Source organism: Equus przewalskii, chromosome 2 (assembly GCF_037783145.1).
Source record: "Equus przewalskii isolate Varuska chromosome 2, EquPr2, whole genome shotgun sequence".
NCBI lineage: Eukaryota > Metazoa > Chordata > Mammalia > Perissodactyla > Equidae > Equus > Equus przewalskii.
Window position 1 is genome coordinate 24,424,098 of NC_091832.1, and position 13,628 is coordinate 24,437,725.

At 56.5% G+C, this 13,628-nt stretch overlaps 3 protein-coding genes across 9 annotated transcripts; all 3 read right to left on the reverse strand.

The window, feature by feature from the left end:
- Positions 1-4: 4 nt before the first annotated feature.
- On the reverse strand, positions 5-5,179 carry DCDC2B (doublecortin domain containing 2B). Of its 5 annotated transcripts, none has more exons than XR_011537480.1 (10): positions 4,804-5,179; positions 3,811-3,862; positions 3,266-3,342; positions 2,887-3,018; positions 2,441-2,587; positions 2,298-2,337; positions 1,679-1,729; positions 1,229-1,364; positions 710-1,067; positions 5-415 (listed from the first exon to the last, which is right to left on the reverse strand). XR_011537480.1 is itself a non-coding variant. In XM_070610413.1 (10 exons), exons 1-10 carry the CDS (start codon positions 5,067-5,069, stop codon positions 320-322), a joined length of 1,101 nt encoding a protein of 366 aa, XP_070466514.1. In that variant the 5' UTR covers positions 5,070-5,171; the 3' UTR covers positions 5-319. The 5 variants fall into 5 exon arrangements, 3 of the variants coding, with proteins under 3 accessions (XP_070466514.1, XP_008520103.1, XP_070466515.1); XM_070610413.1 differs by having other exon boundaries at positions 710-813; positions 4,804-5,171; XR_011537481.1 differs by lacking the exon at positions 1,679-1,729 and having other exon boundaries at positions 4,804-5,177.
- Positions 5,180-5,568: 389 nt separating this feature from the next.
- On the reverse strand, positions 5,569-8,468 carry IQCC (IQ motif containing C). Of its 2 annotated transcripts, none has more exons than XM_008521878.2 (5): positions 8,138-8,468; positions 7,591-7,734; positions 7,131-7,386; positions 6,811-6,953; positions 5,569-6,690 (listed from the first exon to the last, which is right to left on the reverse strand). In XM_008521878.2, the coding sequence occupies exons 1-5, from the start codon at positions 8,177-8,179 to the stop codon at positions 5,869-5,871; spliced, it is 1,407 nt and encodes a 468-aa protein (XP_008520100.1). In that variant the 5' UTR covers positions 8,180-8,468; the 3' UTR covers positions 5,569-5,868. The 2 variants fall into 2 exon arrangements, with proteins under 2 accessions (XP_008520100.1, XP_008520101.1); XM_008521879.2 differs by having other exon boundaries at positions 6,811-6,929; positions 8,138-8,364.
- On the reverse strand, positions 8,468-12,685 carry CCDC28B (coiled-coil domain containing 28B). Of its 2 annotated transcripts, none has more exons than XM_070610416.1 (6): positions 12,553-12,685; positions 11,122-11,326; positions 9,807-9,973; positions 9,490-9,683; positions 9,243-9,265; positions 8,468-8,660 (listed from the first exon to the last, which is right to left on the reverse strand). In XM_070610416.1, exons 2-6 carry the CDS (start codon positions 11,283-11,285, stop codon positions 8,606-8,608), a joined length of 603 nt encoding a protein of 200 aa, XP_070466517.1. In that variant the 5' UTR covers positions 11,286-11,326; positions 12,553-12,685; the 3' UTR covers positions 8,468-8,605. The 2 variants fall into 2 exon arrangements, with proteins under 2 accessions (XP_070466517.1, XP_008520121.2); XM_008521899.2 differs by having other exon boundaries at positions 11,122-11,309; positions 12,553-12,654.
- Between the last annotated feature and the right edge of the window lie 943 nt (positions 12,686-13,628).

The window sequence follows — 13,628 nt, forward strand, 5'->3', positions numbered from 1 at the left end:
GAGGTTACTAAGTATTCTTTTATTGTCACAGACCCACTCCCAAGTTTGTGGTCTCTCCCTGTTGTTCAGTTGGTTACTCCTTTCTCTGGCCAGAGAACCCCATAAGGAAATGGCCTTGGTGGCTAGGGCTGCTCTGCTCAGAAGAAAGGAAGACTAGGCTGTGGATTTAGGAGCAGAAGAGTGGGAGGGGCTGAGGGGACTGCACTGTACCCTGTGAGCCCAGGGGAGGTGCTGGTTCCTGGAGAACAGGCTGCTGGAGGCTGAGGATAAAAGGTGGCTGCAGAGTGGTGTCCCTAGTTCCTGGCTGAGCTGCTGGCTCTCAAGATGGCGGAGCAGGGGCTGAGGCTGAGATAGCTGCCCCAGCCCCAGGCAGGTTTTCCAGGGACAGGTCCTCTTCCACTATCTGTGCTGCCCTCTGGAGGAGGCGAAGGCCGTACAGAATGGAGCCATTAGCATCCCATGGCCAGCCTCCAGCCTCAGCAGCAGTTTTCCACCCCCAGGGAAGGAAGAGACTTGAGAAATTAGAGTCTGCCCTCTCATTTAACAAGGTAGGAAGTTGGGTTCTGAGATGTCAGGAGCTGGGCAGCTGAGACGGGCTCCGATCTGCTCATAGTCACAAGGAGGAGGAACTGCTCCTGGGACCCAGGGCCGCCAGTTTCCAGCTCAGAACTCTTCCTGTCCCAACACACTGCTTCCAGCCCCAGCCCACCTGATCCAAGGGTTCCTCTGTCCAGGTGTCTTCATCATCTGCTACTTCCTGGGCCCCTGCCGTCTCCTTCCTTGGGTGGGAAGCCCTGTACACTCCCTTGACTCCTGATGAGGGGGGCAACATCGGCTGATGCCCTGGCTGAGGAGCCCTCAGCATTCTTTCCTCTGACCTTCTTACCAGTCCCCTCCCCTGCCCTGCCCTTGCTCCGCATTCCCCTTACCTCGGAGGAGGGCAGGGTAGTTCAGAGGCAGGCCTTTGGCCCCATCCCATCCCTTCCAGATCCCACCCCTGAAGTTTTGTTGCTTTGAGTTGCCATGTGCTTCTTTCCAAAAGCCAAGTCCTTGTGAGGAGCAAGGGGCTGGGTATACACATGAAGGAGTAGGAGACGGTTGTGCTGAGGTCAGGCCAGCTCTGTACTGGGGCATTCTGTCCCCAGGGACCTCCCCCAAACAGCAGGGACCATTCTGTGTGCCTGTCAGAGGGTGGCTGAGAAGGACCTGAGTCCCAGGGTCTCCTCACCTGATGGAAATGAGAGAGTGGGGAGTATACTGCTTGGCTGAATGGCCTGCTGGGGTCTGGCATGGAAAGCAGATGGCTCAATTTGGCTTGGTTCCTTTGGAGAGGGCTGGGTTGCCTGTGCCCTGTGACCATGGGCCTGTAGAGAGGACACCGGGCTTGGGCCATGAGTGCTGACGGTTCTTTTTTATTTTTTATTTTTTTTGAGGAAGATTAGCCCTGAGCTAACTGCTACCAATCCTCCTCTTTTTGCTGAGGAAGACTGACCCTGAGCTAACATCCGTGCCCATCTTCCTCTGCTTTATATGTGGGACACCTACCACAGCATGGCTTGCCATGTGGTGCCATGTCGGCACTCGGGATCCAAACCAGCGAACCCCAGGCCGCCAAAGCAGAAGGTGAAAACTTAACTGCTGCACCACCAGGCCGGCCCCGAGTACTGGCTGTTCTTACCTTCTCTCCTCCAGTAGTCCAGGCTTGAACCGCCCCTGGTGCCTGTGGGAGCTTGGTAGAGAAGATGCCATCCATCTTCATAGCCTGCATCCTCCCTCCCTGCTCCCTTGTCCCATCAGGCTGCCTTATCCAGGGACAAGCAGCTGGTGCCTGGCACTCAGGATGCCCACTGAAACCAGGCCGTGTCCCCCAAACCCCCACCTGATGCTCACTGGCTCATCTCTTGGGAGGGCTCAGGCCTGTGATAAAATGGGGTACTGATAAGCTCCGCTGGACTCCGCTATGCCAAATATGCCAGTTCTCTCTCCCAGCATCCAACCTGCCAAGAAGGCATTAGGTCCACCAACTCAGAGTCCTGAAGATCTTCCTAGAGCCTGGATGAGCTGGCTTTCAAACGAGGCTCTGTTCTGGCCCCTGCCACTCAATAACTGTGTCACCCTGAACAAATTACTTCACTCCTTTGTACTTCATCTCTCCTCTAGAAAACAGGAATAATAATCTCTGTTTCATAAGAGTATTGAGAGGATGCAGTGAGGTAAGGTCAGAGCCTGAGCCGGAGGAGGAGTCAGCCCGTCATTCCCCTTCCTTCCCACCGCCCACGGCCCCCTGCATCACCTACCTGCTGCTTGTGGGCCCTAGACTTCGGGTCTGGGGGATGCCTGCAACGAAAAAAGAAAGGCTTGTAGTGGGCAGAGAAGGACATGGAGTCTGGGTGGCTTCCTCTGCTCTAACCCACTACCCCTCCACCTCACACATACATACCAGCAGCCCCTGGGCAATGAGGGGCTGGGCACCAGCAGCTCCAGATAGGGGAGGGCCTTGAACTCATCCTCTCCGACAGCCACATAGTAATGGCCACTCACCAGAGCCTCCCCCGCTGACAGTGGGAGCCCCTCCAGGGTGTAAAGTCTGGGAGAGAGAGGTGAGCAGATAAGGGCCGGTGGACAAGATTGCCTCTTCATATTCGGCAGACTGTGAGGGGGTGGGTACCGCTCTTCCAAGGTACCCTGTGGCCGCTGACCCTCTGGGCACTAGACGAGTCACCTAGGCTCTGGGGGCTGGGCTGGCGGGGTCTCTCCCTGTGGCATAGAAGAAAGTCTCATTCGGAGAAACTTGCTTTCCTTTTGCCTTTTCATCCTCTGGGAGAGCTGAGACCAGGAGGAGGCTCCCTTTGGGGACTTGTGGGCCTCCCCAGTCCCCATACTCACCTGCACACAGCACCGCTCTGCAACTTGACCTTCTCGGCCAGGAGCTTCAACACCGTTTCCCAGTCCTTGCTGGCAGCCCGGGACAGCTTCAGGCTAAATGGGGGACTTAACAGGTCCCCATTCCTGAACACACTGGGACAAAGAACAGCCTGGTAAGGAGATAGGTCCCCAGGACTCCCTACGTGTGAGAGGAAGAAGGGTGGCACAGGGCCAGAAGATGGTCCAAGAACCAGTGCGTTGGTCCATTTTTACCCATCAAGCATGTTGGACTTTTTATATTCCCACCAGTGACCAGAGGCTCCTGGAACCAACCCACCCATGTTTTCTGGGTCTCACTGAAACGAAAATCTATCCCCTTCTCCCTGATCCCCACACTCACTGGATACAGCAGGGAGAACCTGCAGGTAGCCGGCGTCCAAGGGCCCCATCACAGGAGTGATGAGTCACGGGAGGACCCTGAAACCCAAGTCAGGGCCCCAAATCAGGAGAGAGTTGAGGCCTTTGGTTAAGGGTGGGTTAGCCCAAGGTAGGTGGGGTGAGGCAGAGGAACCAGACTGGGGCAGGAGAGGGGGCAAGAGGGATGAGACTGGTCATACCTTTCACCGAAGGGTGCTTCTCCCTCCTGTAAGTGACATTCTAACCACCCCCTGCCCCCATGTGTGTTTTACAGCTTCCTCTTTCCTTTGGGGACCAAAGCCTGGAGATAAAGCAAAAGGCTGGAAAAGGAGCAAGGGATAGTGTCTTGAAATCCTGCAACCCAGGAAGGATAGCAGCTGGCTCTAGGATGGGTGTGAATGCCCCCATAGAACTGGCAGACCATGCTGTTCCCAGGGCCCCTGACTTCCCAGATCAAATTGGGGGCAATCCCAGGACGGGTGGGAAGACAGGGCTGGGGGCTGGCCTCCCCCAGGCCCCAGGACTCACTGGTAGTCTGCTGCTCTTCCCACCTGGATCCTTCCCTCCAGGGGGTAAATAGCTGAAAGGACAGATAGGTCATAAGTCATCTTGGGGAACCTGGGGCCTCAACAGCCCGGTAGCTGCCAGAGTGTGGGGCAGCAGCCCAGCTCACCAAGTATCCCTTCCCATTGCAATAGTCTCAGTCATCTCAGTCCAGAACCAGATGCTGGCACTTGAACCTACCTTAGGGCACTGGGTCAGGCTGAACATCCAGACTGTAGTCTCAGATACAAACCATAAGATTAAAGGTCGAGACACTAGTTCATTAAGCATCCTGCTGTATCCCAGGAATTTTCTCATTCATGAGGTAGGTGGTTTTATCTAATTTTGTGTGAGACTGAAAGTTAAGTGATTCACTTAAAGTAACACAGAGAAGTGGCAGAGCCCAGATTCTAAGTCTATCTCGCTCCCAACCCCTTGCACCTTGTTACGGTAAGCAACCTCAGCTGAGAGCAGAGTAGGACCTGGAGGCCAGATCTGAGCTGGAAGCTCAGGTACTCAAATTCTTCTTCTACCATCTCGGAAGGCACAGCCCCACCCTGAAAAGGGGATGACCCAGCCTAACGGAGAGCATGGGACGCCTAAACACAGCAGGGAGGAAGTGATGGGGGGAAGTAGTATATGGTGGCGGTGGTAGGGGATCCAATCAAGAAGAGCCTTTGGAAAAAGGGTCAAATCTGCCTCCTTCCCACAGCCTGGTCCTGGCTATGATGGACATCAACACCAGCATCAGACTTCAATAGTGGCTCTATCTTTGTTACTTGGGTACTGTTACATGGTTACTTAATGTCTTGATTTTCCCTTCTAAAGAATGAGGGTGAAACCACCCCTTCCATACGGTTGCTGTATCCCATGAGGTAATGTATAAAGTGCTCATATGAACAGAGTAAGTTTAAACATGTGCCATTGCTATTGCTCTCCCCTCCCTCCCTCAGTTGTGACCAGCCCCAGCCCACTCACTGGAGCTTGCGGAATCGTTCGAAGCCAGCAGCCACATACTGCCCTCCGTTCTGCAGGTCTGCCAGGTCGGTGACGGGGTGGCCATGACAGGGTGTATAGAGGGCACGCACAGCCAGTGGGGCCTGCACAACTGATGTCACCTCACAGAGGAAGGCATCCAGGGTGGGGAAGCGGCGTTGGGTCACCACCAGCCGGCGGCCTGGGGAGAAAGAGTCCCCATTCCGGTACACTACTACTCTCTTGGCCGCTGAACTCCCACTCGCCATACTATGTCCTCAGCTAGAGACGCAGAGCTGTTGCCAGGCAACTAAGGCAGGGCTGGGAGCAGTGCCAGTCAGAGGTGGAGTCCTGCTCTCTCACCCAGGAAGGCAGGGAGAGCCTCTGGCAGGAGCATCTGTCTGTCTCAGGGTCTCATCCAATCTGCTCCTGGTGGGGCCTCACAAGAGCACGGCGGTTGTGATCACTATATATGAAGGAAGACCCTAGGGCTCAGGGAGGGGGAGTGACAGAGATCACACCGAAACACGGATGTTCCAGTGCTGGTGGAGGGAGGGATTCTCAGAGCCTCCCTGTCACTCTGCAGTCCAAGGGCTGAGCTCAAAGGAGGACCAACTTTGGGGGTGATCCCCAAGGATGGCTAGTATACTCCTGGGCCGTGGCTCCCAGCCAGCTCTGGGGAAAATGCCCAGGCCAATAGGAGGCGAACATGAAGGCCCAGAGTCTGTCCTGACCAGAGGCAGAGGATGAAAGCAACCAGGCTCCGAATCCAAGAAAAACCTTTATTCTCCATCAGGCCCCCCACTTTACTTACCCCAGGTAACTCCCTGTCCCCAAATTTGGATTGATCCACAGGCAGAGGATGAAAGAGCGTCCTTCTCCCTCTGCTGCCTATACTGGTGCCAGCTCTTTGCTCCAGCTTGTCTTGGCCTCATTAGCTACCAGTGGCCAGGGACAGGGACAGGAGCTAGAGCTGGTACCAGGGAGCTACGATGAGGTCCTGTGTCCCTCATCACCCTTTCATAGCATCCCCCTTTGGAACCTGGTCCACCCCTGGCTCCCCAGGGTCTAGCCTGCTGGTCCTGTTTTCCACGGTCTGCCCCTCCAGTGGTCCTCTCCTGTTTGGTCTGACCCTGTGGAATACAGTTTCTCAGGTGGCTTTGGTCTCCATGGCACAGTCCTCTGGTTTTTCCATTCTTCATGGCTAGGCTCATTGGAGGTTCTATCTCTGCAGCTTTTGTCACTGGGTGTCTGGCCCTTGGGTGGTTTAGTCCTCCAGAGATCCAGGCCACCATGCTCTGGCCCTGTCAAGGCCCTATCCCAGATGACATGGTCCTCTGAGAGATCCAACTTTTGTGGCCTAGCTCTTTGGTAATCGAGCTCTTTGTGGTCTGGCCTTCTGGGAGACTTGTCCTCAATGCTTGGGTCCTCATGGAGTGTGGGTGGCTGTATCTTGGTCTTTCCAGAGCAGTGGCCCCTAGGTTTGAGGCCTTTGGGGGTCTGGTCCTCCAGGAGTTTCGTCAGCTGCACGCAGGCCCCTCCAAAGGTGTGTTTCCCACATTCTGGCTCTTTGCCGAGCCTGTTGTCTCTGGCCTGGTTATCTGATGGTGTGGGCAGCTGTGGTCCAGCCTTCCCGTAGCATGGGTCCCTGTACTTGGCCCCAGTAGTGGTTTTGTCTGTAGCAGCCAGTCTTTCTGGGGATTTGTGGGGTTGTGATCTGACCTTCCTCCAGGAGTCATCCACATGGTCTGGCTCTCCGGCGGCCCTGTCTCTGTAGGAGTGGTCTTCCAGTGGTGGGCTTGGTTGTGACCTGTGGTCTGGGCACATGCTGGCATCGTCTCTGGTCTGGCCTGCCTCTGGGGATCTCAGTGTTTGTTTGAGAATTAGGTACTGGTGGGGAAGAGAACAGACACTGTACCAGGCAGGCCTGCTCGGGCATGGCAGGAAGCCTGTCCCTAACCCCCACCCTTGGCCCTAAAAGTGCATAAAATGTTCCAAGTTAGTGCCTACCTCCTTACGGCTGTTGATTGCCTGTTGCAGCCACAGCAGTTCCATGGCCAAGTGGCTGCGGTGGTACTGGAGCTCCTGGAGCTCAGTCTGGCTATGGGGCAGTCCTGGACCTGCAGCTTCTGTGAAGGAGGGAGGAAAGGGCACTGGCCTGGCATTAGACCCTGGCACCCTGCCCCTGCCCACCCATGTGTTGCCCCCAACCAGGCAGAAGGAAGAAGGAAAGGCATGCAGCTTATCTAGCACAAGCCTTTCACTTTTTAGATGGGAAAGCTGAGGTCCAGAGAGAGTCAGGGGCTTCCCTGACCTACGCAGAGAGATACCTGGGTTCTCCATCCTTGACATATCTCTGGTCTCCTTTTGGCTGGGTTTCCTGCTCTGCTCATCCTGGAGCCAGGAGCTGTCATCTCTGCAGGGAAGACTTCCTGAGTTTGCCAGGCTCTCTTCTGACTTCTTCAGCATCATCCCCTCCCAGATGGCCTCTCTCTCTGGCTCTTTACGTGGGGAGCAACTCCACTGTTCCGGCTCTGGATTTGGTACCCTCTTTCCAGCTTTCCAGATCCGATGGGATTTTGCTTTCTGAGAAATCAGTCAGAGAGGTATGAGAGCCCCAGGGCTAAACCCTCCAAGTGACTGGACGCCCTGATTTAGCAGACAAATTGGTGATTAAGGATTGGGGTGTGAGGAGGTGAGTCTGCTGCTGCTTCCATTGAGCAAAGCTTGTCAGAATCCCCTGCCCAGGTCCCTCCCTCTCCTCCATTCTCCCCCTGGTGTGTGTATTACCTCTGGGAGAAATCGGGGCCTGGGAATCCAGCCCTCAGTCCACTGAAGCGTGCCCAGATCACCCTCGATCTCTCGTACAATAGCCTCATACTCAGCTCGCAAACTCTGGAACTGGCGTCGGACCAAGAAGCCCCGGACGCAGGCCTGTTGTGGAGAACGAGCGGAAAGCAAACCCTTCTCACTGCAAAAGCGGGGGCATCTTAGGGGATTCTCATGAAGAGGTCACCCCGGTGATTGCAAGAGGGGACCTGGCCCCAGGGAAAGGATAGGTGACGCTGTGCGTTGGGACTCCGGGGGTTCAAGGGAGCATGCTGGACGGCATCCCCCTCTTCGCTATAAGGCCCTTCCGGTCCTTCCCTGATCCCGCAGGAGCGCGTGGGGGGCGCGTGGGGAAGTCCGTGGGCCCTGGTATTCTTCAGGGCGGTGGGAGTGGGTGGGTATCTCCACAGACGGGCACGCGATTAAACGTGACAGCCTTATCTCGCTCAGAGGTCCCAGTCCCAGATCCCACGGCAGGGATCCCTGCGCACCCCGGCCCGGCTCGCACCTGCATCACCGACACCTTCCGAACCAACCGCTCCCGCTCCATCCGGGCGCCAACTGCCCGGCGCCTGCGCAGTGCGTCACTAGTGGGTACCGCCCTGGCCAGCGCAGGCCGCGCCCCCGTCCCCGGGGCAACCTTCCTCTCTGACCCCGGCGGGACGCGGCCTGGGGCCCGCCGCCGCCGACTACGCTCGCCGAGCACCCGCGTGGGGCCCTCGCCGGCCGGGCGCGCTCCCCGGATCCGGGTGTGCGGCGCGCGCGTCTCCGCGGAGGCCGGGGCTCGGCGCCCCTGCTGGGGAGAGAAGCGACGAGGGCAAGGAAGACATGGGGCCGCTTGCTTGCTTGCTGTTTAATTCCATCCAGTGCCCCCCTCCCCATAGCACCTGGGGGGCCGCGGGATAACCAGTCGAGTCTGCAAAAAGTCACAGTTTGAAGGGAATGAAAGGGGGCAATCTGGGCCTGGGTCCGACATCTACGCAGCTGACTGCTCCTCAGGCTCGGCGTTCTCGGCCAGGTGCAACTTCTGTCTGCGCCAGTCAAGGATTGTCGTGCCACTGCCCCCATGTTTCCAGCCCTGTCTTCCCGTCCTGCACAGGCTGTTTCCCCAACTGCACAAAGCGGCGGGGTGAGGGTCTCTGGGGCAGTCCGTGCTCTGAGGTTGCAGTCCTCGCCTGCCCGTCTTGCTAGGCGGCTTACCCCTCTCTTTTGATCTAGATCATGCAGGTGCGTGCACCCGCCCTATTTCTGACTAGGACTAGCTCGGGAGGTAGTGTAAATGAGTAAAAGTAATTCAATGCTGAAAGAGTAGGAAGACAGCCGACAAGCTTTGCCATGGATTGGTGTTAGCTAAAGTACTTGCAAATACTTTGATAAGTAGGTGAAACATATTCCCTGCAACCACCTTTCTCCTAATATTGGGAAATTCTTTCTGCACTCCTCTACCTGGGCGGGGGCAGTTTGTGGCTAATTGTGACACAGTAGGACTGGAAGGGTTGGGGATGTTGGTTATAAGTGAATACTCCTGAAGGGTGGTGGGGAGGAGGAAACTGTTTTCATCTCTGGGAGCTGTGCACACACATACACACTGTCAGGTCTCCTGAAAAGGATACATGGAATTACTAAGATCTTCCAGCTGTCAACAGAGAGAGAAAGGGAGGGTTCTGTCATGAGGGGCACCAGGCCATACCCTAGATGCTCTGGTGGCCATCTTCAGGGTTGGGGGGGCTGTTGAGTGGCCCAGAGCTCTTGGTTCCATGCACCTCAGCTTTTCACCCAGGGCCAGGAATGACCTTAGAAGCATGTCCCCCCCCAACCCCCGAGGGTCCCCAGGAACCCAAGCATCCAGCCCTGACCCACATTGCTAAGCAGCTGGTCCAGGTTGCGGTCAGCCATCGTCTTCTTCTGCTCCTCAGGCAGCCCCTCAGTGACCCCATCCTCTTCCTCCTCCTCCTCCTCCTCCTCCCCACACACGTCCAGGCTGAAGTGCAGCCGGGCCAGCTTCTCCTGCATCTCCCGCACGTGCTCCAACTGCTCGAAGGAGCATTCCTTCCCTGGACAGCACATGTCTGAGCCCTGCGGGCGAGCTTGGGACCCTGGCCCCACCCACACCCCAGAGACCAGGCCCTCCAGCCCCCTACCACACACCCCCACTAAGCCTAGCCCCCAGGACTCACCGAAGGCCTGCAGCCGGCCTGAGTGGAAATCATTGAGCAGGTTCAGCAGTCCCCCCTCCATCTCATAGACATCGGTCACCTCGGTCAGGAAGGAGTGCTGCAGGGGGGTGCCTGCAGAGCCGCCCCCACCTCCGGCCAGCACTGGGCGGCATTTCTCCTTGCCTACCCTGGGTGGGGTGGGCATGGCCATGGTCACAGGTTGGGGCAGCCAGTTGCCCCCAGGTCTTTTGTGCCATCTGTTTATGCACTAATTCATCTTCCTATCCACTCACCAACATAAACGGATGTTTGTTTTTCTGGCCCTACCTTGGGGCCAGGATTTTTACCAAGATTGGTAAAGGAAAGGAAGTAGGTGAAAATAAAATGTCGAAAGAAGTCTTTTTCTGCCAATGACACTCACAGCCAGAGCCATGCCTGGAAGGGGACTCCTGGGTTCCTGTCTGAGCCCCTCATTCTTTCTGTGACCCTGGGTGAATCATTTGTCCTCCCTGGTCCTCAGTGAATTTGGGGACAGTTACTCCCTTATTGCCACAAGAGCCATCTTACCCCTCTCCAAAATATCTTTCTGCCCCTTTTCTATTTAAAAATGGTTTTGAATTTTCCATTTCCCTCGGCAACACTGAATGCCCTTCCCACCTGGCCCCCTTGCCTCTCCAGTTGCATTTCCTATTCCTGCCCCAGCCCTGAGCTTCAGCTACACCCTGCTGTGGCTGACCCACACATGCCTCTCAGGCAGGCGTGTGCAAAGCCACAGGGAAACACAGTAATCAGAGAAAGAGCACGTATTTAGTGGGAACCACACGAACACATTATAGGGTAGGATGCAAATTCGCAATCATTAAAATAATTAAGCAGAGAGTTCAGATTGTATGCCTGAGTATCCCCTCACCCCTTCCTGCCCCATGACACTCCAGGGCCACCAAATCACTGGTGGTTCTCAGAATCTTCCAGGCAGTATTTTTCTTCCATATTTATGCCAGGCAGGCCCCTCAGCTCAGAACATTCTTCTCTCCAGGGTGCCAACAGCCTTCTCTGACTCACTCCCTGGCAGCGTTGCTCTCTCCCTGCTCTGAGGTTCATCATCACACAGTGTGATCCCAGCGACCCACCTGACCTTTCCCCCACACTTGAGGGTAGGGAAGGATGGGATCTGAGGGTCTCTGAATTCTCAGGGGCCAGCTGGGGCAGTCCCAGGGAAGGCATCAGTTATTGCTAGGTAACTCAAGGCTAAAAGCCCCCTTTGCCTTCCTCCCCACAGGGCTCAGCCCAGAGTTGGGGTCCCTTCCTCCTTGCCCTGCTTTCCTTCTGTACCCACCTCTTGAACTTGGCCCGCTGCTTTGGGGATGGCAGATGAGGGAGTCCCAGGGCCAGGGAGCCACTGTGGCTGGTGGGCACAGGGACCCTGCGTAGTGTGCCTGGGGCCTGGGCTGGCTGGGTCAGGCAGGGCTTGGGACTCCTTTTCTTCTTCTTGTCCTCCATTGGGTGCTGGCTGAACCTCAGGCCCTGGGAGGGAGGCGACCCTATTGAGATAGTGAGGGGCCAAGTCATCCCTTCACCCAGCACCCCCTGAGATCTGCGAAAGAAGGGCCCTGGCACCTCCCAGCTGTCCCCTCACAACCGTCAGGGCCTCTGTCCCCTCATCTGTACACTATGGGCAGGGCCAGATGCCAGCGCCTACTACTGGGGTCAGGGAGCTTCCACAGCCCACCGTACATCCCCTCCCGCCTTCTGGCCTTGGCCTGAAAACCCAGGCCCTGCCTGGAAAGGGCTGGACCAGACACTTTTCCTGCTGCTGCTGGGGTTTCCTGTCCCTGTGGCTGAGGGGGCGGAGCTGGCAGAGGAAATGCAGGGGGAGACAGGGTGGATGTGGGCTGGCAGGAGCCCAGCTAAGGATTAGGGGTGTCTTAACTAGGTCCCGTTCTATTTATCAACTACCCAGGCAGATGCTGACAAACTCTGTCAGCATGGGAGGTGACCAAGGTGTGAGTGGGGAGTCTGGGAAGACGCCAGTGTCAAGCAGTAATCACCAGAGGATGGGTAACAGCAGCAGAGGCCGTGACAGGCAGCGGGGCGGGGCTCAGTGTGGGTTGTCCCCACTCAGACACTGGCATCCCTCCTCTTCCACCCCACCCCCAATGCAAACACCAGGCGACTCCCAGAAGTTCCCTGGGACATGCTTCTAGCCCCATCACCCTCCCCAGTCAGAAAGTCCCTGCCTGGCTTCGGCTCAGCCAGGGTGGAGTGGGTGGTCGGGCGGCTGGCTGCCTTGGCCTCCAACAATGGCTGCGCCTGTGGCTGGCACTGCTCAGCCTCCCATCCAGCCCTGCCCCCTAAGCCTCAGGTCTGCCGAGGTCCTCCCTGATGGAGGTCTGGGGGCCCTTTACAGGGGTTTTCCCCAAGCTGCTCACTCCAGGCTGCTGCCCCCAAGCCTGACTCTGCCCTTTGGGATGGTGGTGGCACTGGGGGCACAAGCATTTAAACTGGCACATGGCTGGCTGGCACCGAGGGGGTGTGGTGCATCTGCCTCGCCCTGCAGCGGCTTGGCCCAATTAGGGACTTGACAGAAGAATTGGAGCAGGAGCTCCTGCTCCCCAGGACTGCCTGGGACGACCGGGATCTATTTCCCATGCTCAAGCTCCAAAGCTGTGTGCCCGATGGATGGCTCAGCTCTGGAGCAGGATCCGAAATGGAGCATTGAACCCATGTCGTCCTGCCCCCACCCCCATCCCCAAAGAGGGCAACTGACCTGGAGGTTTGGGGTCTGGAGAGATGCTTCTGTGAGGGTTCCCTCCGCCCTCAGCACTCTCCTAGGGAACAGAACGGATGGAGGCTGAGCTGGCAGGAGGCAATTTGCATTTAAAGAGAAAGTGACCTTCTTTAGCGCTTGGGATGGAGTAAGACGGGAGGAGCATCCCTACGTTAATTAAGCTGTTCCTCTCACTGACTTTACCTCCCCACCTGAACTAAGGTGACCACCTTGGTTGCGTGATGGGCAATCTAAAAAACCCTTTTGCTTTCCTATCCATCCATTTTGCTTCTCCCACGTTCAAGAGAAGCTACAGTCCCTTACAAAATGGTGGTGGCTTTGTCAGAGTGGGGGTAGTGGGAGGGGAAAGGAGAGAGAGAGAAAGGGAATCTGAATATATATAAGCATATAAGAAGTACAAGCAGCAGCAACAGGAAGAAACTGTAAGAGAAGACAACCACCTATTGAGTCCAGCTCCTCTATTCAGCACTTTACGTACATTTAATCCTCATGACAACTCTGAGGAAGATACTGTCATCGTCCCGTTTTACTGAAAGTCAACAACAGGCTTTTGAGGGCAATACCACTCCCCCTGCAACACCCAGACACTCCACACTGGTAAGCGGTGAAGGCCTGTTCTGCACTGAAGAAATGACAGGACCAAGTCTGCCCTTTGTCCACCCCCAGGCCTAGGAGACACGTGTGAGGAGCATTAGGTCAGGAGGAAGCCGGGGCACGCTTGACTCCAGCCTCCAGGAGGGAAACCTGAGCACCTGACGGAGGCTGATCCAGGGCTGCTGGTGCTGCCCGGGAGGCCAGATCAATGGAGCAGCTATTTAAAGACCTGGCAGAGGCTCCCGCTCAGGTCCCCAGAGACGCATCTGATGCAAATGGAGACAGGCTTATCCTTGGCCAGGCTGCTTTGCAGCCTCAAATAACTGCCCTGGGGACTGTGCAGAGCCACCTCACCCACCTTCTGCTCCCACTGGGCAGGAGCATCTTCCCTGGGCCTGGGCCTCTGGCTGAGTTAGGGAGGGACAGGCACTGTCTTTGTGGGCACCCGCGCAGGGCTTTTT

Bases quoted from the DNA above. Each gene is read 5' to 3' on its own strand.
- DCDC2B (XM_070610413.1), bottom strand. From the start codon at position 5,069: ATGGCGAGTGGGAGTTCAGCGGCCAAGAGAGTAGTAGTGTACCGGAAT. The intron at 2,338-2,440 runs GTATGTATGTGT...TTTTCGTTGCAG, and splicing joins TCATTGCCCAGGGGCTGCTG to GCATCCCCCAGACCCGAAGT. The intron at 814-1,228 runs GTGAGGAGACCC...CCCCCTCATCAG, and splicing joins CACTCTCTCATTTCCATCAG to GAGTCAAGGGAGTGTACAGG.
- CCDC28B (XM_070610416.1), bottom strand. From the start codon at position 11,285: ATGGAGGACAAGAAGAAGAAAAGGAGTCCCAAGCCCTGCCTGACCCAG. The intron at 9,684-9,806 runs GTGAGTCCTGGG...TGTGCTGTCCAG, and splicing joins AGGCCGGCTGCAGGCCTTCG to GGAAGGAATGCTCCTTCGAG. The intron at 9,266-9,489 runs GTGGGTCAGGGC...CTCTGTTGACAG, and splicing joins TGGACCAGCTGCTTAGCAAT to CTGGAAGATCTTAGTAATTC.
- IQCC (XM_008521878.2), bottom strand. From the start codon at position 8,179: ATGGAGCGGGAGCGGTTGGTTCGGAAGGTGTCGGTGATGCAG. The intron at 6,954-7,130 runs GTATCTCTCTGC...ATGCCAGGCCAG, and splicing joins GTCAAGGATGGAGAACCCAG to TGCCCTTTCCTCCCTCCTTC. The intron at 6,691-6,810 runs GTAGGCACTAAC...CTTCCCCACCAG, and splicing joins CAATCAACAGCCGTAAGGAG to TACCTAATTCTCAAACAAAC.